The sequence below is a fragment of the Plasmodium gallinaceum genome (genome assembly GCF_900005855.1).
Source record: "Plasmodium gallinaceum strain 8A genome assembly, contig: PGAL8A_v1_108, whole genome shotgun sequence".
Classification (NCBI taxonomy): domain Eukaryota; phylum Apicomplexa; class Aconoidasida; order Haemosporida; family Plasmodiidae; genus Plasmodium; species Plasmodium gallinaceum.
In genome coordinates this window covers 45830-73564 of record NW_021628228.1, presented here as the reverse complement: position 1 = coordinate 73564, position 27735 = coordinate 45830, and the positions used below count along the sequence as shown (strand labels likewise).

At 18.3% G+C, this 27735-nt stretch overlaps 7 protein-coding genes across 7 annotated transcripts; 5 read left to right on the top strand and 2 right to left on the bottom strand.

Annotated features, from left to right (window-relative positions):
• Positions 1-1541: 1541 nt before the first annotated feature.
• Positions 1542-5096, top strand: PGAL8A_00380000 (U5 small nuclear ribonuclear protein, putative; the record flags this gene model as incomplete). Its single annotated transcript, XM_028670135.1, has 1 exon — positions 1542-5096. One exon carries the CDS (start codon positions 1542-1544, stop codon positions 5094-5096), a length of 3555 nt encoding a protein of 1184 aa, XP_028526917.1.
• Positions 5097-7953: 2857 nt separating this feature from the next.
• On the top strand, positions 7954-11625 carry PGAL8A_00379900 (conserved Plasmodium protein, unknown function; the record flags this gene model as incomplete). Its single annotated transcript, XM_028670134.1, has 1 exon — positions 7954-11625. The coding sequence occupies one exon, from the start codon at positions 7954-7956 to the stop codon at positions 11623-11625; it is 3672 nt and encodes a 1223-aa protein (XP_028526916.1).
• A 1032-nt stretch (positions 11626-12657) lies between these two features.
• IMC1c (inner membrane complex protein 1c, putative) lies at positions 12658-13506 on the bottom strand (the record flags this gene model as incomplete). Its single annotated transcript, XM_028670132.1, has 1 exon — positions 12658-13506. The coding sequence occupies one exon, from the start codon at positions 13504-13506 to the stop codon at positions 12658-12660; it is 849 nt and encodes a 282-aa protein (XP_028526915.1).
• A 2358-nt stretch (positions 13507-15864) lies between these two features.
• PGAL8A_00379700 (40S ribosomal protein S20e, putative) lies at positions 15865-16616 on the top strand (the record flags this gene model as incomplete). Its single annotated transcript, XM_028670131.1, has 2 exons — positions 15865-15952; positions 16360-16616. The coding sequence occupies 2 exons, from the start codon at positions 15865-15867 to the stop codon at positions 16614-16616; spliced, it is 345 nt and encodes a 114-aa protein (XP_028526914.1).
• A 1855-nt stretch (positions 16617-18471) lies between these two features.
• PGAL8A_00379600 (conserved Plasmodium protein, unknown function) lies at positions 18472-23607 on the top strand (the record flags this gene model as incomplete). The annotated part of the gene is made up of 1 exon (XM_028670130.1): positions 18472-23607. One exon carries the CDS (start codon positions 18472-18474, stop codon positions 23605-23607), a length of 5136 nt encoding a protein of 1711 aa, XP_028526913.1.
• Positions 23608-25234: 1627 nt separating this feature from the next.
• PGAL8A_00379500 (N-acetyltransferase, putative) lies at positions 25235-25693 on the top strand (the record flags this gene model as incomplete). The annotated part of the gene is made up of 1 exon (XM_028670129.1): positions 25235-25693. One exon carries the CDS (start codon positions 25235-25237, stop codon positions 25691-25693), a length of 459 nt encoding a protein of 152 aa, XP_028526912.1.
• Positions 25694-26483: 790 nt separating this feature from the next.
• Positions 26484-27197, bottom strand: PGAL8A_00379400 (conserved Plasmodium protein, unknown function; the record flags this gene model as incomplete). The annotated part of the gene is made up of 2 exons (XM_028670128.1): positions 26484-26693; positions 26823-27197. The coding sequence occupies 2 exons, from the start codon at positions 27195-27197 to the stop codon at positions 26484-26486; spliced, it is 585 nt and encodes a 194-aa protein (XP_028526911.1).
• Between the last annotated feature and the right edge of the window lie 538 nt (positions 27198-27735).

The window sequence follows — 27735 nt, the reverse complement described above, 5'->3', positions numbered from 1 at the left end:
AACTTTTATATAACATTTGGATAAAAAAAAAAAAAAAAAAAAAAGTATAAAGAACCATTAAGATAAGAATTTAAAAAATTGCAAGATTCTAATGAAATATTTTTAAGAGTATCACTAAATTTTTCTTTAAAGTTCTATATTTATTTATAATATAGGATAATATATGGAGAATATATTTTAATAAAAAATATTATATAATTCTAAGAGTATAGTAATACCTATATTAAATCTAAAGATGTATTTATATTATATATATATATATATATATAAATTGATTTTACACAGAATTTATTAATATTATGAGTATAATAATTTATGATTTTTAAATAAAAATACATTACAAATAATTAAGAATGATAAAAAAAGGAAAATACAAAATGAATATGAGAAATTAATTTCACAGAAGAATAATATAATATTTTTCTCCTTTCAATTTTTAATGATATTCAAAATTTATAAATACTAAAAAAATATATTAAAAAAAATATCATTTAATGAATTTTAATAAAAAAAAATAAAAGTAATTATTTAAATTATTGGTTACCTAAAAATAAAATGTTTATAAAAATTAAATATATATAATTCATAGAAAAAAAGATAAAATTTATAAAAATATTACATATTTAATATATATAGTCTTTAATAAAAATAGATAAAAGTTTATATTTTATTAAAACTAAAGTCTTAATATTTCTTTTAACTTTATAAAAAGTTATTACAAATTTTACATATATATTTATTTATGTAGAACAAAAAAAAATTACAAAAGTATAGTAAAAATAACTAAAAAAAAAAAAAAAAAAAAAAAAAAAAAAAAAAAAAAAAAAAAAAAAAATAAAATAAAAAAAAAAAAAAAAAAAAAAAAAAAAAAAAAAAAAAAAAAAAAAAAAAAAAAAAAAAAAAAAAAATAATTAAAAAAAAAAAAAAAAAAAAAAAAAAAAAAAAAAAAAAAAAAAAAAAAAAAAAAAAAAAAAAAAAATAAAAAAAAAAAAAAAAAAAAAAAAAAAAAAAAAAAAAAGAGATAATACTTTATAATAAAAAAAAATGTATAAAAAAAAAATTAAAATTATGTTTAAATATATTAAATTGAATTAAATAAAAAATTATAAAAATGAATTATACCCCATTGATAAAATTAAATGAATATATATAAAAATAATGATAACTTAAAAAAAAAAAAAAAATATTGGAATGATAATAGAACAAAATAAAAATGATAAACTAAAAAATAGAAATAAAAATATACGTGTTAAATAATAAAAATAAAAAAAATAGAAAAAATAAATATAATATAGAAAATTAATCAGGTGAAGTAAATGAAGCATAACTAATATAATAAATTATTAAAACATAATCATAAATGTATTAAAAATTTTAAAATAGTACTTTCAATTGTATAACAAAAAAAAAAAAAAAAAAATAAAATAAAATAAAAAATAAAATAATAAAAAAAGTAAGGAAATAAAATTTATGAATAAAAAAATTATTTTATAAAAAAATATTAATTTTTTTGTTTTTTTTAATTATAAGATAAAACAATAATGGAATCTAAGAATAATTTATATGATGAATTTGGTAATTATATAGGTGAAGATATTGATAGTGATGAAGAAAGCTCAGAAGATAATGAAAATGAAGAAAAATATGATGATGATGATGATGAAGATGATGATAAATTAGAAAGCGAGGAGGACAAAGAAGATGAGAAAGAAGAAGAAGAAGAAGAGGAAGAAGAAGAAGAAGAATATGATACAAATTTAATTAAAAAAGAAAAAACAAAAAAGAGTTTAAACGAAAATTTAGATGAATTACAAAAAGTTTATGATGGAGTAGAAGTTTTTGTAGAAGAAGAAGATACACAAGATATAGAAGAAGCAACTATAAATAAAATAAATGCGAACGTAGAACGAATAAGTTTTATTAAAAAGTTAGATGTAGAAGCAAATAGAAAAAATTTTGATTTAGTAGAAACAAATTTACCAAATAATTCCTTTAGTTTTAAATTTTTATATGAATTAATGCCACAAACACAATTTATAAGAAATATATGTATAGCAGGTCATTTTCATCATGGAAAAACTACACTAGTAGATAGATTAATTGAATATACAAGGGATAAAAAAAACAAAACAAAAATATATAACTCCAATAATAAAAATAGTAGTACTGTTAGTTTTTTTAGTATAAATGCAGAAAATGAATACATAATAAAAAAAAAAGATGTATTAGAAAATGTTATAACACCATATAATAGCAAAAAAATTGATCATTTAATGAATTATACTGATACAAGATTAGATGAGCAAGCTAGAGGTCTATCTATTAAAGCAATTCCAATATCCTTAATTTTTCAAAATAAAGTTTATGAAAATATACCAAATAACATTTTGATAAATAAAAAAGAAGAAAACTTAAAGTATAAATCTTACATTTTTAATATAATAGACACTCCAGGTCATGTAAATTTCTTTGATGAATTTTTATGTTCCTTAAATATTTGTGAATGTTGTTGTTTAGTAGTTGATGTTATAGATGGTTGTATGTATGTGACAGAAAATATAATAAAAAGTTGCATCTACGAAAATATAAAAATGATATTAATTATAAATTGTATAGATAAATTAATAATGGATTTACGTCTACCACCTAATGATGCATATCATAAAATAAATTATACAATTGAAGAAATAAATATGAAAATAGAATCTATTTGTGATTTACTAAATAAAAGTAAAAAAGAAAAAAAGAGTTTCTTGTTATCTCCATTGAAAAATAATGTTTTATTTAGTTCTAGTATATATGGAATATTTTTCACATTGAAGTCTTTTAGTAAAATTTATTGTAATTTATACAATGCATATAATATTGATATAGATGAATTTTCTCAATATTTATGGGGAGATATATATTATAATGAAAAAGATTTTTCGTTTACTTCTTCTCCTCTTTATGCAAATCAGAAAAGATCCTTTGTTGAATTTATATTGAATCCAATTTATAAAATATTTGGTTATGTATGTTCAGAAGAAAAAGAATTTTTAATTCCGTTTTTAAAAAATATGAATATATCTTTAAAAAAGAGTGATTATTTATATAGTAATAAATATTTATTAAAAAAAATTAATGGTATGATATTTGAAGATACAACGGCATTTGTAGATGTGATCATAGATAATTGCCCATCTCCAATTGAAAATGCAAAAAATAAAATCATGCAAATATATTCAGGATCCTTAAAAACAAAAATATGTTATGACATGATGAGATGCCTAAAAGGAGATCAAACAGATAATTTAATGATATATATTATTAAAAACTACCATAGACCTGAGTGTTTGATGATAGATTTATTTGGAAGAGTTATGTGTGGTACAATAAGAAAAGGTCAAACTGTTCGTATACTAGGAGAGGGATATAGTTTGAATGATGATGAAGATATGATTACTAGAGTAGTAACAAATTTATGGGTTTATGAAGGAAGATATAGAGTAGAAGTAGATGAAGTTCCAGCAGGAAATTTTGTTTTAATAGGTGGCATTGATATTTGTATAAATAAGACATGTACTATAACAAATGTAAAAAAGAAAAAAAAAAAACCTGCTTCAGATAAAATGATATTAGACAATGATAATAATATGAAAAATGTTGAAAAGGTTATTTTATTTGATGAAGAGGAAGAGGCAGAAATATTTTATCCTCTTCATAAAAAATTTAAATATATAAATTGTGCAAATTCTGTTTTTAAAGTAGCATGTGAACCAATAAATCCATCTGAATTACCAAAAATGTTAGATGGATTAAGAAAAATTGATAAATCTTATCCTTTATCTAATACAAAAGTAGAGGAATCTGGAGAACATGTAATTTTGGGAACAGGAGAATTATATTTAGATTGTATTTTACATGATTTACGTAAGTTATATGGGGATTTAGAAATTAAAGTTTCAGATCCAGTAGTACAATTTAATGAAACTATAATTGAAACTTCAGCTCTGAATTGCTTTGCTGAAACTCCAAATAAAAAGAACAAAATATATATGATAGCTGAACCTTTACAAAAAGATTTAATGGATGATATAGTTCAAGGTTTAGTTCATTTAAATAAAAACGAAAATGTTAATATAGATGAGTATTTGAATACTGTTGATAATTTATTAGGCACAAATAATAATAGGAAAAAAGATGATACTACAATACAAAAAAATAGTGAAATACGAAATGGAGATATTTTTACTGAAGAAAAGGATATAGAAAAAGAACAGAAAAAAAATGATGTAGGAATAGAAAAAAAGAAAAATACATTAAACTATGATATAGATGAAGGAGTAGTATCTTTATTAAGTAGCAAATATAATTGGGATTTATTATCTATAAGATCTATTTGGTCATTTGGACCAGAAAATAATAGCCCCAATATATTAGTAGATGATTCCTTATATAAAGAAACAAATAAAGAAAATTTATATTCCATTAAAGATAATATAATTCAAGGCTTTTGTTGGGCAACTAAAGAGGGTCCATTAATTGAAGAAAGTATGAAGAATGTAAAAATAAAAATATTAAGAGGAGATATAGATAATGATCCCATTAATAGAGGAGCAGGACAAATAATTCCTACTACAAGAAGAGCTATTTATTCTTCTTTTTTATTAGCTACTCCAAGATTATTAGAACCTATTTTATTTACTGAAATTATATGCTCAGGTGATTCAGTTTCTTCTGTTTATAATGTTTTATCAAGAAGAAGAGGTCATATATTAAAAGATTTTCCTAAGGTAGGTACACCATTATATATGGTTCATGCATATATACCTGCAATTGAATCTTTTGGTTTTGAAACTGACTTAAGAACTCATACGAGTGGTCAAGCTTTTTGTTTAAGTATGTTTGATCACTGGCATATTGTTCCAGGAGATCCATTAGATAAATCTGTTATATTAAGACCATTAGAACCAGCTCCAATTCAACATTTAGCAAGGGAATTTTTATTAAAAACAAGGAGAAGAAAAGGGTTAACGGAAGATGTAACTATTAATAGATTTTTTGATGATCCAATGTTATTAAATATAAAAGACGAATTTTCGGAATATTTTTAAAAAAAAAAAAAAAAAAGTAAATATTACAGTTTTAATCATATATGCATTTTTAACGATTTATTCTTTTTTTCCTTTTTTATGATCAAAAAAGGCATTTATGAAAGTAATATATATGTTTTTCACTATTTTTAAAAATAATTTTATTTTTCTTTAATTTTTCTTTTTCTATACTTTTTAAAACAATTTCGTCCTTTTATCTATAAAACACCCTTTTTTTTTTTTTTTTTACATTTAATTACAATTTATTTTTGTGAAAAATTAAATATACTTTTTTTTTATTAAGAATTCTTATTATACTTAATGTAAAGGTATCTTTAATGGATTCTTTTTTTTAAAATTACACATTTATTATTAATTTAATTTTAAGTTTATATCAGTATTTTAAATTTTAAGTGAAAAAAAAAAAGAAAAAGGAAGAGAAAAAATTGTATGTTTTATTGCACACTTTCCATGTAGTAAAATAGTAAAAATATTATTTAAAATAGCTACAAATTTTGTTTTCATACTTTTATTTTTAAAATTAAAATTTTATATACACATATTTTTCCTTTTTCTTTTTTCAACTTAATTTTATATTAAAGATAATATATGTATTCTTCCAACTTGAAATTTAAAATAAGTAAAATATTGTCCTTATAAGTAAGTATGCATATGTGCATGTTTTTCCTATAAAAGTAAATGACCAGTAGCTTTAATAGTTAATTAAAAAAACAAAAAAAAAGAAAAAAAAAAAATAGTAGTAGGATTAAATTATTTTTTTAATGGATGAATAACAAAATTATTTAAATGAAAAGTTAAAAATATAATATTTTCATATTATTAAAAAAAGAAATATATATCCTACAATACTGGTAGTTACAAAAAAAAAAAAAAAAATAATACAATAAGGAAAAAAAAAAAAAAAAAATGCATGTAAAAATACATTGAAAGATCTATAATTTTCTTTGATTATAAAAAAGATATCCTTTTTACTTTTTTAATACAAAATAAAATATAAATGTATACGTGTGTATAAAAAGTATTTCATTTTTATGTAAAATTAATACTGTTTATTGAATTATGTTATTTATAATTTTATTTTATTCTTATTAAAAAATTGAAGTTTTTAAAGTTTTCCTGGCACAATTTTTTTTTTTTTTTTGGGGATTTTAATGATTCAGAATTTTTTATTTTTTTATTAATGAAAATTTTTTCATTAAAATATATCTGAAAATAACAAAAAATATATGATGTTTTTTTTTATCTTATTTTAAATATTTATATTTTTAAATTAATTCTTATATCCATTTTTTATAGATATATTAATAGATAAAATTTTTTTTTTATGCATTTTCTGTTTAACTTTATATATAATTTTTTTTTTTTTTTTTGTGCGTTTTATGTTATTATAATTTCCTATTTTTTTTTTTTTTAGAGTATTGAATAATATATTATTCTTCAAACTAAAATACATTTTTTGTGGCCGAAGACAAAAAGTAAATTATGTTGATATTTTTATTTTTTTTATAAGAACATATTTTATTAGAAAAAAATAGAAATGTAATAAAATTTAGAACAAATAAGAATAAATGAAACATGTACTTAATAGTTTATAGAATAATGATACAATAAAAAAATTAGTATTATATATATATATATATATATATAGATATAATTAAATATATATGTGTATATTATTATTGAATATTATGTAAATATCTAAAATATGATTATAAGAATTAATTAAAAATTAAAATTTTATTATATTTATTTTATACTATTGTGTAATTTTTTTTTTTTTTTTTTTTAATTAACATATTTAAGGATCTTTTATTTATCCTATTTTAATTATTATTAAGGTATATTGTTTATAATATTACTAATTTTTGTTTTATATAAAATTTATATCTATATTCATTTCAGGTTTTATTTTTTTTTATTTTAATTTCTTTTTTTTTTTTTTTTTAATTTTTTTTTTTTTTTTTTTTGGTTGGATTAAATTATTATGTAGCATTTTCATTTATTCTGTTTAATATTAATTAGAGATGAGAAAAAATATATATATATATTTTAATTGATATAAATTTATTACATATTTATATAATATAAATAAAAAGAAGAAATATTTTTATTACAATACGTTTGCAAATATGAATTTTTAAAAAGAAATATATTTTTTATAGTATTTTGAATTATTCTAGAAATAATCATTGCCAATACATTTTTGAATATTGTATTAGTTTTCAAAAATTAATTTCTGTATTAGTAAATTTATATATTGTTTTAATTTTAACATATATACATATATATATATATATATATATATGTAAATTAAAATAATCATTGAACATTTTTTTTTTTATAAATATGTTGTAGTATATCATAAAATCATCATTTGTGAATTCTAGATATTGTTTAGTTATCATAAAAGTACTCTTTTTTTTTTTAAATGATACAAGTAACTAATTTCAAATAATAAATTTATAATAATTTTTTTTTTTTTTTTTTTTTTTTTTTTTTATATGATAGTAATTTATTATGTAAAATTGGATAATTCTTTATTATTATAATTTAATTTTACTTTTTATATATGTTTTTATAAAGCTTAAGATTTCTAAAAATAGAACAATAAAAAATTATAATTGTTTTGATATATTACAACATTTTTATAGGAATTATTATAATACCCTAATGAATAGTAGCTAAATACTCATAATTAATAGTAGTCTATAAAAAAAAAATATTTAGAAAATAAATAAAAAAAAAAATAAAACTAAAAATAATAATAAAAATAATAATAAAAAAGAAAAAATAGATAAAATAAAAGAAAAAGAGAAATAATAGAAATAAGAAAAGAAATATTTATATTAAGATTAAAATGAGAGTAAGACGTTTGCAAACGTATTTAACTGAACATAATTTATTAAAAAAAAGTCCATTGGACAATATTAGAAATTTGACATTAGGAATAGATGCAATATATTTTTTAAGAACATCTAATGATCTAAAAGATATTTTAAGTGACGTATCTGGATGTATTTCACCTTGTATTTTTCATTTAATAGATAAACAATGTGAATATTTTGAAAAATTAAATATTAATGTGATATTCGTATTTGATGGCATTACTCCGAAGGCTCATAAACTATTTTCAGCAAAATATCATCAAAACATGGATCAAGGATGGTTTTATTACGTTAATGATGAAAAAAAGTTATCTTATAAAAATTTTTCGCAAGTATCAAATATATGTAACTCAGATTTTACATTTTTAATATTTCATTATTTAAAGAGTAAGGGTTATAAATGCATATATGCCCCATATTTGGCAATTTCTCAATTGTCATATTTTTTAGAAATAAATATAATTGATATAGTTTTGGGTCCACCTACTATGGTTTTACAAAATATTCAAAAAGTAATTTTAAATTTTGTTTGGAAAAAAAATTATTTTGAGTGGATAGATTTATATCATTTATTAAAAACGTGGAATATAAATAAAGAACAATTTATTGATGCCTGCTTATTAGCAGGTACAGAATACTGCTTAACTTTTCCATACTTAAATCTATCTCATTTTAATCATGGGAATCCTCATTTTAATTTTGGAACTTCTATTGAATTTATCAAACAGTCACCTTTAATAAGTTATTTGCAACATTTTCCAAACGAAGAATTAAGAAATAATCATATTGATGGATATTGTGTTTGTAAAACCCTCATAAAATTTCCAGTTGTTTTATTATGCAATGGAGAGGTTGATTTCTTTACTCCAGATAAAAATTGGATTAATATGAAATTGAAAAATGATAACTTGTTATTAAATGGTAATAATAAAGAAAGTAATAAAATTACAGATAATAATAATAATAAAAGTAAAAAAGATGCAAATGAGAAAAATAAAAAAATATCCAATGTAAGTACTACCAACTTGAATATAGAAAATTCTTTAAAAAATTATGTACATAACTCTGATATTTCTATTAATAACAATACACAATCAACAGATGATAATTCAGAAAAACAAAAAAATAATAGCACTTTAAATTGTGATAGTACAACTAACTCTCATAATTTAAATGGCATAGAAAAAAATAATGTGAATAATGATGAGGAAGCTAATCCAAATAAAAAAAGAAATATACACTGTTCAAATATTGATGAAAATCATAATTATAGTAATTATGATTTAAAAAATACAAGCGATAATGAATATAATTCTAACATAAAAGATAACAAATCAACTGACAATAATTTAACAGATAAAAATGGTTTAGTATTTAACGGTAATAATAACCATGATGAAGAGAAAAATAATAACACAGATCTAAATAATAAAAATGGGAATATAATCACAAATACTTATAAAGAAAATAACAATAATGATACTTTATGTAATAACAAAAGCATAAATTTTAATAAAGCAAATATCTATAATTTAGCACCATATGATTATATAAAAGTAGTAGGAGCTAAATTTCCAACATGTGTTTATTATTTGATGTCAGTTGGTCTTATAAGTAAAAAATTGCTTTGTGTTTTAGCTTTAGGAGAATGGATTGATTATTCTCATCCAATTATTGATTCATATGAATATAGAGATTCATTAATAGACTTAAGAGAATATAGGTGTAGAATATTAGGATTGATTTCGACGAAATTAAATCCTTTCTTTTACAAAAGGAAAATAAAATTTTTTGATTATGGATATTATATTAATAATATATTGGATAAAAATAACAAATGGACATTTTTGGATATTAATTTTGTAGATGGGTTCTTATGGAAGATAAATAAGGATAACGTAAATGAAGAAATAAAAAGACAAAATAACAATAAAATTGATTTACAGTTTACATTAAGATGGCACTTACATTCTGAAAGTAACAATATATCTCTTGTTCATAAATCAAAAGAAATATCAGATGATAAAAATGTTTTAAATGATAAAGGAGAAAAATCCTCTAATAATACCAACTTAAACGAATCAGATGATTTAGAAAATAGAGAAAATAATAAAAATATTAATACCTCTGATAAAAAAATAAAAAAATATAATTTATATTATAAAAATCTTTTAAATGCAAATAATCAAAATTTTAATAGTTTTTTATGTTTAGTTTATTTTATGTTTCTTGAAAATTTAGGCATATTCACGAAAAATTGTGGTGTTACTTTATTTGGACTTTTATTATCAGAAGTTAAAAACAAAGATATAGATAATAATATTTTAATTATTTTTGAATTACTTAAATTTGGTTTTTTAACAACTCAACCATTATTACCACCAAATGGTAAATCTTACCCTAAAAATGCTTATTCATCAGTTATGAATAACAAAAATTTAGATCCACAAGATAAAAAAAGTGTTCTTTTGTTGTCACGAATATATTCTTTATATAATGCTAATATTGATCAACATAAAACATATGATGGATTAATTGATTTTGATTTGTGTGCTTTTTTTTCTGTTGTAAAAATAATTAAGAAAACCTTGAGACAATTACTTCAAGCTTGTGTTGCTAATGTTCTTATAAGTAATATGGAATTAATACACATATTACCTGATAATTTATATAACCCTTTTGATACTAATATTTCAGGATTTTTTGTAACACATCACCTTATGGGTGTTTTAACAAAATTTTTTTTACTGTTTAACTTTGATGATTTAAAAAAAAAAAAGTCCTCACCAACTGCAAGCCATGATAAAACAGTAAATTTAAATGAAATTAATAATAATAATAATAATGATACCTATAACAATAATAACAATACTACTGAACAAAAAAAGAATAATCCTGATTTATACAATGTAAATGAAAAACATCATGAGCATAATTGTGATTTAAATAAAATGGAAGTAAAAAATAAATTGAGTAACAATGATAGTTTTAATAACTTAAATGAAAATCGCATTAATACAGTCGATAATGAGGACCCATTTAATGAAAATGAAAATAAATGTGTAAATAAAATTAAAAGCATTGATCAAAACCTTATGACAGAAGATAAGAAATTTATAGAAAACGATACAAAAATTATGGAGGAAATAAATACGAATGATATCAAAAATAAGAAAAATGGCCTAGAAAACTCTTGTGAGAAGAATTCTTTTAAAAGTAAAAATAATAAAAGTGATTCTATCGATAATTTAAATAATCATTATGATAATAATAGAATGGAAATTAAAGAATATAGTGAAAATTTAAATAATTGTGATAATAATGAAAATAGGGATAACGAAAAGGACCATTATAGCTGTGATGAAAATGATCAAGATACTTTATCAAATAATTTTAATGAATTTGAAAAAGCATTAAGAAAAAATTTTCCTAGTTTTTTAGATCCAGTAATTGATTTATGTAATGCAATAAATACATGGAGAGACCACTTAAGTTTAATTACGCAATTAGAGAAACATACAAATGTGTATGATTTAGTTTCAGATCTAAAAGCTGCAGATAAGTTTTTAGAGAAAAAAATACACTATATAGGACTTCATAAAACACCAACTTATATAAATATATGTTCCTCATATAACGGATAATATGAAAAAAAGTAGACATAACTTTTAAACAGTTTTTACAAATAATAATTTTTTTTAATTAAAATTATGTTTAATTTTTTTTGCATATTAGTAATTTATTTTGATTTATATAATAATTTAAAAGACGTGAGTGAAATTTGTGAATTTTATAAAAAATAATAATAAATGAAATAAAACATGTATATTTGAAGTATTTTGAGTATTTTTTTTTTTTCTTTTTTTTTTTTTTTTTTTTTGTCAATTTAAAATGTATTCATGTATATATCCTACTTATGCAAAATTTTAAAACAAATTTGATATTAATGTTATAGTTTACCATTTATTACAAAATTAAAATAAAAAAATTACTTTAATTTATTTAAAAATGTTTTAAGCAAATAATTTTTTTATTTGTATTCACATAATTCTATCATTAAATAATTAGAATTATTCGTATGCGTTTTATACAGAAAAAATAACAGTATTATATGATTAGAATATAATTTTTATTTAAAATTACATCGACAAAAGGAGAGACATAAAGAAGGAAAAAAAGAACTATTATATTTTAAATAAATTTATGCTTGTTTCTATAACGCTGTTTATTTGTTCCACCTTATTTTGTTTAATTTTTTTTTTTTTTCCGTATAGTTAAAAATACATATAGTATAAAAGAAAAATAGAAATAAAGACGAAAAAATAAATTAAAATATTTGCTTAAAACGTTAAATATAAAAAGGTTAACATGTTTTTATTCATGCATTATTACAATTACAGTAATTAATGGAATTTTTGATTTTAAAACAAAAAACAAATAAAAAAAGATTATTGGATAAAAAAAAAAAAAAAAAAAAAAAAAAAATTTTATGAATTTATTATTTTATACTATATTTTTTTAATAAATGAAAATAGTTAAAAATATAATAAATAAATAGATGCACACAAACATATATATATATATATACATATACATATATGTGTATACTTTAATTATTTAATTCGACATGTTAAAATTGTACAAAGCTAAATTTACAATTTAATAATATGGGAAATTTATGAGCATGCACCAGCACAACATCCAACGGGTTTGGTATCTTCAGATGGCATTCTTTTTATTTGCATGCTTCCACTTAAGTCAAAATTTGATCTAGGAATACTTTTTTCTTGCTCATAATTTACTCGACTGTATTGATTATAGAGATTACCTTGTGAATATGCCTCACGACTATAATCTGTTGGTTCATTTAAGCTTGTTTGATTGTTCATATATTCATAGGTTCTATCATATGCATTTTGAGTGTAAGCGTTTTCATTATAATCATTATACGAGTTAATTTTTTGTTGATATGTAGCTGTGTTATTTACATTATAACCTGCTAGTTCTTTTCTCTGCATATATTTCCTATATTCAGCTTCCCAGTCAATGTTTCCAGAATTTTTAGGGATATATTTTATTATTTCTTCTGCATCTTCAATCTGTTTGAATCTGACAACTTCCTTGATTTGTGGTACTTCAACAATTTTGTCATGCCATTTTTCAATTATTTTTTGACGCTCAATTATTTTTTCAACTACTTCAATTTTTGGAACATATTTATTTTTATAATGAATATGAGGTACTTCAACTATTTTTTCAATATATTTAACTTCAGGAACTTCCACTATTTTCTCAACAACATGTGTGACACTTTTAGGAACATGAACAATTTTCTCTTGAAGAATTGTTCTTGGAACAATTTTTTCTACAGTTTTAATAACTGGAACTTCTACAGTTTTTGTAACAACATCAACAGGTTGATAAGCTGTAAGAGCAACCCATTTACGATCTACAGTTGATGTCTCTTTTGGCTCTATGTTATCTGCTTTTTGATAAGCATTTAAGTTTTTGTTTGTACCTTCCATTTTATTTAAATTAAAAATAAATTTAAGTTTTTACAAGTAAAAATATAACAATCATAAAAATAATGACTAAAAATTATTAATATTTATGAGTAATCAAAAGTTAAGTTTATATTTTTAATAATCATAAGTTTTTATATTTAGATATAAAAATAAAAAACAAAAGAAAACAAATAAAAAAAAAAAAAAATACAAACTTAGTGAAACATAAAAATAGAAGAAAAATAAAGAACTTTGTGTAATGTTTTTAAAGTTATAAAAACAGAAAAAAAAAAAAAAAACAAATTAAAAATATAGTTTATGGTCATATAATAAATTTTTAACTTAATATTTTATTTTTGCGTATTATTTTTTTTTTTTATCTGCAAGTGTTATTATTACTCCTTAAAAAAAAAAAAAATAGCTTAGCGACACAATGGTCATCATCAACAATTAATGTAAATTTATTTACCTAACTTTTCTTTTCAGGTTAAATAAGTGCAATCTTGGTATTTTATAATTATTTGTTGTGCAGAAATTAGGGATAATATATAATGTTCAAATGTTTAATTCAAAAATGTTAAGTTTAATTAATTCCTTTTTTTTCTCTTTATTTAAAATGTACACACAAAAACGACATTGTGTTATAATATATATAGCTGTAAATTAAAAAAAAAAAAATTTGCACACAAAAAATGGCTGTACATATAAATTTATATATAACGGTTCATGCTAATCTCTAAAAAAACATTTTAACTATTTTTTGTCGCATGAATTCATACTCTTACAAAAATTTTTTAAATATATACATATAATAAAAAAGAAAAATTTCCTTTTTTTATGAATGATTAAAATTTTAAATTACATATATACCTATACAATTTTTTGAATTCTTTTTAAAATGCACAAGAACAAAAATTATTATTATTATTATCATTACTATTATTTTTCTTTTTTCTATTTTTAAGTGGCTATATATTAGAATTTTTCATCTTTTTTTTTTCGCCTTGGCACACAGTTTTTTTCTATCATATGAATAGTAGTTTTATAGTAACAAAGTTTTATTAATTTAAATATTTTAGCATTTCCAGTAAATTATTAAATACATTGATTAACTGAATAGTCTTTAATTATATTTGTAATATAAAATATATATAAAGTTATAAAAATTTTTAGTTTTGTATTTATTTTTTCATAAATATACAAATTACCCTTAATTTTTATTTTAAACAAAATTTAGAATTTTTTTTTATACATATGTTCCTTGAAATGTTTAATTTAACTATTTTTATATTTCTGAATTATAAAACTTTATTTAGTTATTAAAAATTAAAATATATAATTAAAAAAAAAAAAAGTATATAGGTATGGTAATTTCTTTGAAATGCTTTTCTATTTTATCCCAAAATTGGTATTTCATTGAATATTAAAATTTTGTGTTACTTTTCTTTTAGATGAATAGAATGATTTATTTTTTAATTCTTAAAATAAAAAAAGTTCAATTATTTTATATTACTATAAATAATATTCGTATACATATAAAATATTATTTAAGTCTAAAACAGGTTGTAACTTTTGATACATGATAATGCGAATGATTCTTGCTTATGATACTTAATTTAAAATTATAGGATTACAATTTAACTTTAAAGCAAAATAAAAAAAAATAACTATTTAATAAACAGGAGGAATGAATAATTAATATAAATATGACTAATATTAGTTTTTCTCCTTTTTAACATTCATTATTTTCATATAAATTAATTTTAAAATTAAAAATGCATATGGTGATATAGGTGTACATTTTTATAAGCATTCTTCTTTGTATGCAAAAAAATGAATAAAAAATATATGAATTTAATTTTTTATTCCTTTTATTAAATACTTTAAAAACTATAATTAAAAATCATATTTTTCATTATAAGCAAATGAATTTATTAAAATAATTAAAAAAAAAAGGTTTAATTAAATATTTTTTTTTTTTTTTTTGATAATTTTGTTATTTTTTTATAAACATAAAAATAACAGTTAAATGCGCATTATATTAAATAATAATATATGCAATATTTAAAGAACCTAAGCACTATTTAATTAATATTTTTTTTTTTTCTTATTTTTTTAAAAATTTTTTTACATATATATAATTATTTTTTTTTTTTCTTTATATTTTTTACATATAAATTTTACATATTAATGAGCTATTAAAAAATAATTTTTTCATTTTTCAAAAATGTTCCAAAGAACAAATAAAAGAAATATATTTTATTGAAATAACAAATTATAAAAATTTCTACAAGGAATAAATTTAAAAAAAATTTTTATTTATAAAATATTTTATTTTTATACTTATCAAATTTTTAGTGAAACAAAATGAGTAAATTAATGAAAGGAGCTACTGATGCCGAGAAGTATAGACTTCGTCGTATTCGTATTGCTTTAACCTCAAAAAATTTAAGGGCTATAGAAAAAGGTAAATTAAATTCTTTAAATTTAACTAAAAAAGCATTACATAATTTTTCAAAAAAAAAAAAAAAAGAGAAAAAAAAAAATATATCTATTTTATATATTTTAGCCTCTTCAAAATTTTTAATTTCATATACATATACATGACCACATGTAAATTAAGAAAAATAATTTTTTTAAAATGAAAAATACAATTAAATTTGTACATATAATGAAATTATAAAAAAATACTTTAAGAAAAAAATACATTTATAATAAGTAGAAAAATCGATATAAATATATATATGTATATTATATAAATATGAGATTCTTATGAATATTAAAAAATTTTAATAGAATATATATGTAAAATAAACAGATCTATATATTAAATTCTTATTTATTAATGAAACATATATTTTTATATTTTGACAGTTTGTAGTGATATTATGAAAGGAGCTAAAGAAAAAAATTTAAATGTATCAGGTCCAGTAAGATTACCTGTAAAAACATTAAGAATAACAACAAGAAAATCACCTTGTGGAGAAGGAACAAATACATGGGATAGATTTGAATTACGAATTTATAAAAGACTCATTGATTTATATTCTCAATGTGAAGTAGTTACTCAAATGACATCTATTAATATTGATCCAGTAGTTGAAGTGGAGGTTATTATAACGGATTCGTAATTTTATAAAGATTTTTATTTTAAAAATAAATTTATACTTTAATATTTTAACTAAAAAGAAAAAGAAATTAAGAAGAAGATTAATAAGATGCATTAAAAAATATTTCACACAATCAAAAAATAATTTTCATATATATAAGTTTTATTTATTATTTTATTTTTTTTTTTTTTTTTTTTGAAGAGGAGGACTTAAATAAAAACTATATAATTATATAAACATATGAATTTAATTATAAAAAATAAATATTTTTAAAAAAAAAAAAAAAGTTTTCTTTTTATATATAGAAGTAAATATATTTTATTGCTTTGTGGAATAATGTAAAAAGAACTAAAAGTTTTAATAATAAAAAAATTTTTGAGAAATCAAAATAGAATATATGAGATATAATTCATTTACAAAGTATATCATATTTCCAAAATGATAAAATAAATACATATTTATAAATATTAATCTATTATTTATATAGATATGCTTTAGTTTTTCGAATTTATAAAAATAAAAAATAAAATAAACTTATGCATTATAAAGGTATATATGTTTTAAACTTAGTGGGCAAAAAATGGATTAAATCTTTTTATAATTACAAAAATATGTTTTGATTTCTTACAACACAAAAAAGTAATTTAAAAAAATTACATATAGAAAGGAAAAATAATTGTAAATTAATTTATACAATACTTAACAAAATTTTTAAATATTCTAAAGTGTTGAAATGTTTATATATTTACATGTGTATAAGGTATATTAGAAAAGCAATAACATTTTTTAGTTTATTTTTTGAAAATCACTTCCTCTTTGCTTCTATGCATAGATATTCCAAAAAATAGAGAAAAAAAAAAATCCTTTCTTAATGAAAACTAAGTTACATAGTATTCTTAGTTTTTCTTATATAATTCTATTAATTCCTTTTTATCTTTTGCTTTTTTAAAATACACAACGTATTTTTCATTTTTTTTTTTTTTTTTAATAATTCCCCATTTTAATTAAAATATATAGGTTTTTATATATTTCATTTTATTTCAAGACAACAATAACTTGTCATAATCTATAAAAGTAAAAAAAATAATTTTTATTTAGGTAGCCAGAAATGCATTTCAGTGCACTCATGTTGTCAAGTAGAAAAAGTTTATTTCACTATTTTTAATTTTTTTTTTTTTTTTTTTTTTGTTTCGTATTTATAATATTATTTTAATAATAATTAATAAAATGAAGTATAAATAAAAAAGGAAAAGTACAAAATATAAAAACCTTTTATGCTTTCCTTTTGTATATATGAAATTTAAAAAAAAAAAAATGGATATGCTTGTAATAAATACTATGAAAACTCAAATAAAAACTACTTCATATTCATTTTATAAATTAGAAACTTTATTTAACAATATAAAAAACATATAAATATAAATAGAATAATTCTTTTAAATCTAATTAATTTTTTCTTCTTTGTTGTTACAAGAAACTTAAAAATATATATATGAATTTTTAATTTTTTATAATATATATACATATATAATTTTGTTATATAAATATATATTTTATAGTAATAAACTACATAAATTTATTAATAAAAAATAACCTTTTTTCTTGTTAATATAACAATTTATAATAATGTTTTTATACTTTTACTAATATTTTATTCTCCGTAACTCCAAATATTATGTAGACTAATATATATTGTCTTATTTTTACTACCTTTAAGCTTTTAAGGAATATAACATTTTTTTATGAGGAATTAATATTAATAAATATATATATATATATATATATATATATATATATATATATATATATATATATATATATATAATATTATTTTTTCTTTTCCAGAATAAAAATAAATTATCCCATAAAATATAAGATGATGTATTTAAAAAATAAATTAAATATGCAGAATATTACTAATAACCATGAGAAAATGAATGAACCTTATATTTATATTGGAAATGTAGATACTGAAAATTTTTTAATGAAAACAAGTAATAAATCAAAATTACAAGTAAAATCAGAAGACTCTATTTTGAATTATAAAAATAATAATATAATTCAAAATAACTCTTATAAAAATATCTACTTGCTAAATAAAAATATAAGAAAAGAAAATGAATTCTTATGTAAAGAAATAAATTCTAAAACACAATTAATTAACGAAAACACAGGAAATTTAATTAATTTAAATACAAAACCTCATATATGTCAAAATATGAATGCAAATTGCATAAATAAAAATATTCAATTAAATAATTCCTTTAATAACAATATAGCAATAATAAAAGACAGTAAAATAAAAGTAAGTACACAAAATAAATATGCAAAAAATAAAATAAATGTCCTTATAAAACAAAGTAACTCAATGAAGTTGAACAGAGATATTAGTGAAAAAAAAAATTACACTATAAGAAAATTTTCTGAATTATATTCTGAAAATAGTAAAAAAGAATATGGACAGAAATATTTTATTTACAATAATCATTCTTTATATAAATTAAAAAATAATGAAAACACTTTGTCTAATGAATATGAGAATACATCAATAAAATTTCCAAAATTTTTTTCTTTAAATACAAAACAGAAGATGGATGATTATTCTAATGTTATTAGATCAAGTAATTGTGAAAAAAAAAATATTTTTAATAAAGTTGATTATAAAATATATAATAAAAACATAAATGATTTAAAAAATAAAGATAATTTTTATCTCAATAATCCTATTTCTTTTATTGAAAATAATAAATATGAAACGTGTAGTAAAAATACAGATAATAGATACAATACATTACAAAATTATATTAGAAAAAAAAATAGTCTAAATGATATACATAAAGAAAATTTATTTATAAAACAAAACGTTAATTCTAATCAAACATTTAATAATAATAATTCTTTTAATGACAATATAAATAATAACAACGAAAAATTAATTCATTTAAAAACCATTAGTTTAAGTAACATTCTAGATAACAAATATACAAATTTTAATAAAAATAATAATGAAAAAATTAATTTTCTTCATCTAAATAAAAATAAAAAGGATGTTCATGATAAAAAAATAGTTAAATCTTTTAGTTGCAAATACTTTTCCTTAAACAAAAGTTTTCAATCAACAAACTCTGAAAACATATGCAAAGATAATTCTAATAAATTGAATCTAAAATTTTGCAACAAGTTAAATAGCATTAATAAAAAAGATAATAAAGTTATTTTAATACCACTATCAAAAAATGTAAATTACGTTGGTGAAACGGAAAGACATGATAAAATTAGCAATTTAGTCAGGTTATGTAGTAAAACAAAAAATGAAGATGTGTATTTAAAATATAACAGAAAAAACATAAAACAGTGTGAAAATAAAATAGAGAAAACATATGAGAATGAAATAGGAGAAAATGGAGAAAATGAAAAAAAAGAAAAATATGAAGTCAAAATAAAAGGAAATGATAAAAGTGAGATAAAAGAAATATGTGAATATGAAATAAAAGATAATAATGAAAATAAAAGCATTCTTTCTTGTATTGAAAAAATAAAAATAGATCAAAAAAATAATGAAAAAAGAACAAAACTAGATGAAGGTAAATTAGAAAATAACAAATGTAGGCTTGCTGAGACAGATACAAATAATAAAAAAATTGAACTCAATTCACTACAAAATATTAACAAAACATATTGTGCATATAGTATAAATAACCATAATTTTGAAAATAGTCATAAAAAAAACAAAGCACAAATTAACAATGACAATATCAATGCTAATAATATAAATAATGGAGTTTCTTCTATGCAAAATAATAGTGAATTAAGAGAAAACGAAAAAAAAAAAAAAATGGCTACTAAAGGGAATATCATTTTTAAAAATGATTTATCTGAAAATCATATAATTGAATTACTAAAAATTTTAAAAAAAGTAAAAAAAATAAAAAACAATAATACCAACATAAATGAATTTATTTTGAAGGAAGGTGTATATGAAAAAATTATAAACTACATAATGTGTAATGATAATGAAAATATAAATTACTCAAGACCTGAAGAATTAAATATACCTAAAGATGAAGAAAAAATAGTTGATAAAATATTTAACAAGAATGTAAATTATATAACTAATTCAAATGATTACAAATATAAGATGGAAAATTATAATTTAAATGAAAAAATGATTCATAAAGAAAATGAATTTAAAAATGATGACAATAATAAAAAATTAACAAAAAATATTAAAGAAAATGTTTCCTCTATTAATAAAAATAATAATTTGTTGGGACAAAATTCAAAAAAAGATTCTGAAGTAACATTAGAATTCATAAATAAAGTAGAGAGTTGTTTAAATATAATAGATTTAACTTTTAATGAATTAATTCACTTAAATAAAATAAAAGATATTTTTTGGTATTTATATATAAAATCAAGATACTTTCAAAAACTAAGTATTGTAGATTTTTGTGAGATGTTAAAAGATAAAATAGACGAAAAGATAAATAAAAATTATTTCATGGAATATGTAACAAGTGAAAACTTTCAAAATTTTAGTAAATCAAATTTTGATAATTTTGAAAATAAAATGAAAATATTGGAAAATTTATTTCATTTATTAAAATCGTATCCTTTAGATTACGATGAAAATAAAGGATGTTTTTATATATTACATCCACATAAAAACAAAATGTTCAAAAACTCTAAATATAATATTATCAAAAATAAAATAAATCATCTTAAATTAACAAAACAAGTTAGAGAAAATTTTAAAAATAGCTTTTTCTTTCTAGATAAAATATTTATTCCTAAAGATGCCTTTTTTTTCGTAAAAGATTCAGAAGATATTGGATTGAGAGATAAAGCAAATAAAATAATTTATGTACATCAAGCTTTAGTTAATGATTTAAAGGAAGATATAAATGATAAATCTATATTTGAAAACTTTTATTCGTCATGTCCTCCTTTTAAATCTGACTATTTTAGATATATTCAAAAAAAAAGGATTCATAATAAAATTAGGAAAATAAAAGAATACATATTATATTATTATGAATTTAAATCTGTAATAGATTTCTTTGAAGCTTTACTAGAGTTCAACCATGAGTATAAGAATTATGAAAAATATAATAATTCTTTTTTAGCTTTTAACCTAACCAAAAAAATTTATGAGAAATATATTAAATTTAAAAAAAGAGAAAGCAACTATAGCATGCAGAATACAAATCAAAATGACGATAATAATATAATCTATAATAAAAATGAAAGTAATGTAAATTTTAGTGTTGTTAAGTTATCCAAAAAAAATGATAATAACTGTAGCATAAATTCAGCAGGTATAAAAAGAATAAATGAAAATAATAAAAATGAAAATTCGCAGTTTATATTAAGAAGATGTTTTTCTTCAGATATGAATGAAAGCAATTATGTTAATCTCTTTTTGAAGTTTAAAAAAGATAAAGAGAAAGATTTTAATGAAGAAAACAATTCGGATAATAATAATATATACGAAAGAAATGAATCAAAAACATTAAATAAAAATCAACATGATAAGGATATAAAAAGTAGCGAAATTTTTTCAAAAAAAAAAAATTTCACTGAAAGTTCTAATGAAAACAACAATATAATAGATGAAAATTCTTCCATATATTCGAATTTCTTTAACATGGTTGATACTCATAAAAAAGTTAAGGAAATAAGTTTTGAGATGTTCAAAATATTTATTGAAAATTTAGGAAAAATAAAAAAATTCCCAAATTTCACATCAATTGATGAATGCTTTTTAGGTATATGTTTTTGCGACCCTGATGTGCCTAAACATATATTTAGTCAAAAAAAAATATTACCCAAAAAATTTAACTTTAATGGTTTTATGAACTGTATGAGATATATTCCATATATTACACCTGATTTTCCCATACCGACTTGTTATTTTTCATCATTATATAATAATGCAGATATATTTAATTCAAGAAGTGATTATATTAATATATTAAAATATAAAGGAAAAAATAGTATAAAGATTCAACTAAGAAATAAAATTATCTTAGATATAATAAAATTATTTGTATTAATATCATGGAGTTTTGGTGCTAATACAGGGATGTTTAACGAGTCTGTAGGAATTCCATCTGATAAGACAGTTGACATGGTTGATTCTTCGTATTATATAAATTATAGATATTGTTTGAAAAAGAACAAAATAAATACAAATAATAATGAAAACTCGATATCTTCTAATAGCGTCTCAGAATATTTTTCAAGTAGTGAAGAAAGTACAGAAAATGAAAAAGAAAATGATACTACAATTAAAGGAGAAAGTGATAATGAAAATAATAAAAATTTTAAGTTAAAAAATGAAGAAATATATAATCATTTGAATACATATAAAGAGTATGAAACATCAAGTAAAAATTTGAAACATCTTTATCAATATAATACTTACAATAATACACATGATTATAATAAAAATGAGAAAAATGATTCATTTGAACAATTTTTTTTAAAGAAAAAAAAAAAAATGTCTTATAAACTTATACCAAAGTGGCATATGTGTAATGATATATTTTTATCTAGATTAGTTTCTTATGATGAAATACAAATATCCTTACAAAAAATATTTCCTTTATTTATGATACAAACAGCATTGATTTATATGATTCATATATCATGTTGTTTATTAAATGATGAAGAATGGAAACATTTTTTTGAAAGCCCTTTTACTTTGTATAAGAAATTAACTCCTGAAGAAATTGCTATGAGATATATAAAATTAAAGGGATATAAATTTTACAAATTGAGTAGGATTAAGCTAAATAAGAATATTGATATACATCACGTTTTTATGAATATTCCTGAAAATATGCAATGTTATGAAATATATAAACTAGCAATAAATGGAGAAAACACATCTACCGGTTATTTGGCAGAACCATTTGATATTTATCATCTAATGTTTGTCTCAAAAGTTTTTTGGTATATTTTTAGGTATACAGACAATTTTCTTATATTAAGATCAACTTTATTATAGAAAAAAAAAAAAAAAAAAAAAAAAAATAATTAAATAAATGCTTTGTTTATCTTTTACTTTTTTTTTTTATTTCTGTCTATCACCCGCTCTCTCATTCTATCTCCCTCCATATATATTTATATTTATTTAGATAAAGTATTTAATTTTTTAGTTTTTGTATTTTTCTCATAGTTATTTTAATGTATAAGTATATATAAAACTTTCACTCCTTAAAATTTAAATCTATATTTTTTTGTTTTTTCACTTTAATTTTTTTTATTAATTATTATTCATCTATGTTACTTTTGTTTAAGTTTCAAGTATTATTTAATTATATTTTTTTTTTGTAAATATTTTAATAACATTGTTTTTTGTTTAAGTATTATTTTTTTCTATTATAGTTTCTTTTATGTTTTATGTATTTATTTGATTAATTTTTCATTAACATTTATTTAATATATTTATTTGTTTTGTATATCTCTATATCTTAATGTTTTTTTTTTTTTTTAGAATTCACCTTTGTCAAATTTTTTTTTTGTGTGTAATTCTTTTTTTTTTCTTTTAATTTATAAAAAGATAACTACTTAAAAGAAAAAAAAAAATAACTTCAAATTTTGTTATGAATGAAACTATAAATATTTTATTTAAACATTAAATATAACATTTTAATGTAAATAATGCTTATATTATTTTGAAAAACAAAAATTATATAACATATATATAAATAATAAATCTTTCATATTTATATATTACTAAATATTATGGGCATTAAATGTTTTATATCTAACAAATATACTTGTTTTCACAGTTAAAAATAACATATATATTAACTAAAAAATAAATTTTATAATTTAATCTTTGGAATTTTTAAATAATGTTTATATTTAATTTTTTTTTTTATTATCATGCTTACGATTTTTTATATCTATTTTTTCTATAAAATATAAATTTAAAGTTATTCTTTTATGAAATAACATTAATTTTTTTTATGTTTAAAATATTGCAAATTTTTTTATCATAAAATATGGAGATGAAAAATATACCGATTGAATAAAAGATTAAAAAAGAAAATATATATATACATAAATATTTATAAGCAAAAAAAAAAAAAAAAATTGTGAATTTATAAAAATTAAAAAAGAAATTAAAAATATAAAGTATTTAATAGTTAAAAAGTAATCCTTAAGCTTTTTATATAAAAAAAAATAGATACTTTTTTTAGAAAGTGAAAATAGTGTAAATATTAAATTATTTTAACAAAAAAGGAAAAAAAAAAAAAAAAATAGTATGTTGGAAAATTATTGAGAATTTTATTTTGTAGATGATAAATAATTTGTTCTAATTAAGTTTTATTTATTAAGAAATATAATTAATTGTTAAATATAAAAAAAATAAATACGTATTTTGTTTATTTTCAAAAATATATTGTTTTATAATTACTTTTAAAAAGAAAATAAAACTGGATATGAAAATACGTATGTATATTTTTTTTTTTTTTTTAAAATAAGCATTATTCAATTTAAGACAAAATTTCCATATTAAGTATAAATATATATATATATATATAGAAAGAGAAATAAAAAATAAAAGAAAAAGAGATAAAGATTATTTTTGAAAATATTTATTTTATTATAAAATTAAAAAAAAAATGTTGTCAATAAGAAAATGTAATGTATATGATTTATTATCAATGCAAGAATGTAACAGTATAAATTTACCAGAAAATTATAATTTGCGATATTATTTTTATCATGCATTATCATGGCCTTATTTAAGTCACATAGCTGAAGATGGTAAAGGAAAAGTTTGTGGATATTCATTGGGAAAGTTAGAAGAAGATAATGAAAAAAAAGGTCATTTAACTTCTGTTGCTGTTTTAAAAAATTATAGAAAATTAAAACTAGCTTTTTATTTAATATCTCAAACACATCAACATTTAAAAGACATTTATTTGGCTAATAATATATGTCTACATGTTAGAGTAAGTAATAATGCAGCGTTAAATTTATATTATAATTTATTAAATTATAAAGTTAAAGGAATAGAACCAATGTATTATGGAAATAAAGAAAACGCATATTTAATGGAGCATATTTTTTCTAAATAAAGAAAAATATAAAAGAGGACAAAAGTAAAACATATCAACAAAAAATAATTATAAATAATATGTTATTATAGAAGAAAATAAATATTCAAGAATAGTGAAAAGTAATAAGATGTTAGACTCAATATAATTACTTATTTGAATAAAACTAGCTTGAGTATTTTATTGTTTACAAATAATATTATAAATGTATGAAAATTAAAAAAAAAATTTTATATTTTGAAATAAAATTTACTGTTCCATAAGAACTTCCAATAGTTTTTAAATTCTTTCTTATTAGTTATTTTTTAATTTATTAAACTTACATAATTTAAGACTTTTGTAAAGTTTTGAATTACAACACAAATTTTCCTTTTAATCTATCATAACAAATAGAAATAATTCTTATAAAATTTTGGAAAATATTAATTTATTTTTATGTAATAATGTTTATTTATATTTATTAGTTAATTCTTATTAATTTTTGCAAAATAATTGTTTTTTATATATATAAAATTAAAAATAATTTTTTATTTTTTTTATTTTTTTAATATTTACTATAGAATTAATTCATGTTTATATCTATTATTTTTTTTTATGATTTCAAAATTTTTTAAAGTTATAAAATAGTATGTATGAGTTATTATACAAAAAATAAATAATAATAAGCAAAAATTTTACTTGTAAAAAAATACAAAAAAAAAAAAAAAATATCTTGTAAAGCAATATATATATATATATATATATATATGTTATAATTAAAATAAGAATAATTATCTTACAACTATTATTGATGGCTTTTTTTTTTTTTTTTTTATTTTTCTAACTCTTCTTCATTTTTTATTTCATCTTTAAACATATCTGCATAATATTCTTTTATATTTTCTATCTCACAAAATAATTGTGTTTGTTCACTTAAATTACTTAAAACAAAATTTAAAAAAGGAACTCTTTTTTTGTCTCTAATTAATTGAGCTAGTTTATAACGGATGCCTTTGGTGTTTTTTTTAATCCATATATATCCCTAAATGAAAAAGGAATATAATTTTATTTTTTTTTTTAAAAAAAAAATTTAAATAATTAAAAATAATACATATATATATATATATATATATATTTTTAAATTCCAATTTTTTTTTTAACTAAATAATACTTGTCTAGAATCGATAGAATCTCCCATAATTTCTACAAATACTTTAGCAACAGAACAATCACTACTTAATTCAACTTTATAAATACTTATTCCTTCTATTATATCTTCATCTATATGATACTTATAATTTAGTTTAATACCTTGTTTATATATAATTGATTGTAATGCATCTTTTAATTGCCTCTCATATCTTTTTCTATATATTTCATGACGGCTTGATTCTTTTTTTGTTAAATATGTTAAAAAAAATTTTCTTCTATGTAAATGCGTATTAAGAAAATGAAACGCTTTTAATGTATTCACTTCCCTTTTCAAATTTAATGAACTATTTATTTTTGAAATTATAAATAAATATATAATGAAAGATAAATACATCTCAAAATACCTAAAAAAAACAATAAAAAAAAAAAAAAAATAATATTTCAATAGTCAATCTAAATAGATATATATTTATATATATTTAATACATACTTATTTCACTTTTAATAATTTATTTAAAAAATTTATGAATTTGAAAAGAAATATCTAATAAAAAAAATAAATAAAATTAAGTATATATTCACACAAATAAAATATAAAAAATATACTTCATTTTTAATTCAATTTATTTTACATCTTATTTTAGAAAAACAAATTTTATCAATAAATGTTTCTACATTGTTATTAAATTCTATTTTGTTTATTTAATTATTATAAGATACATGGCTATATAACAAAATTACATAAAAATTTAATAATAAAGAATATTGTGAAAACAAAAGAAAAACCAAATACAAATATGATAAAAAATATGAAGACATAAAAAAAATTAAAAAAATAGTGAATTAAAAATGAAATGAAAAAAAAAAAAAAAATTTTAAAGAATCAAAAGTTACAACTATATGAATTTATATTTATAAGGTATTTTAATATG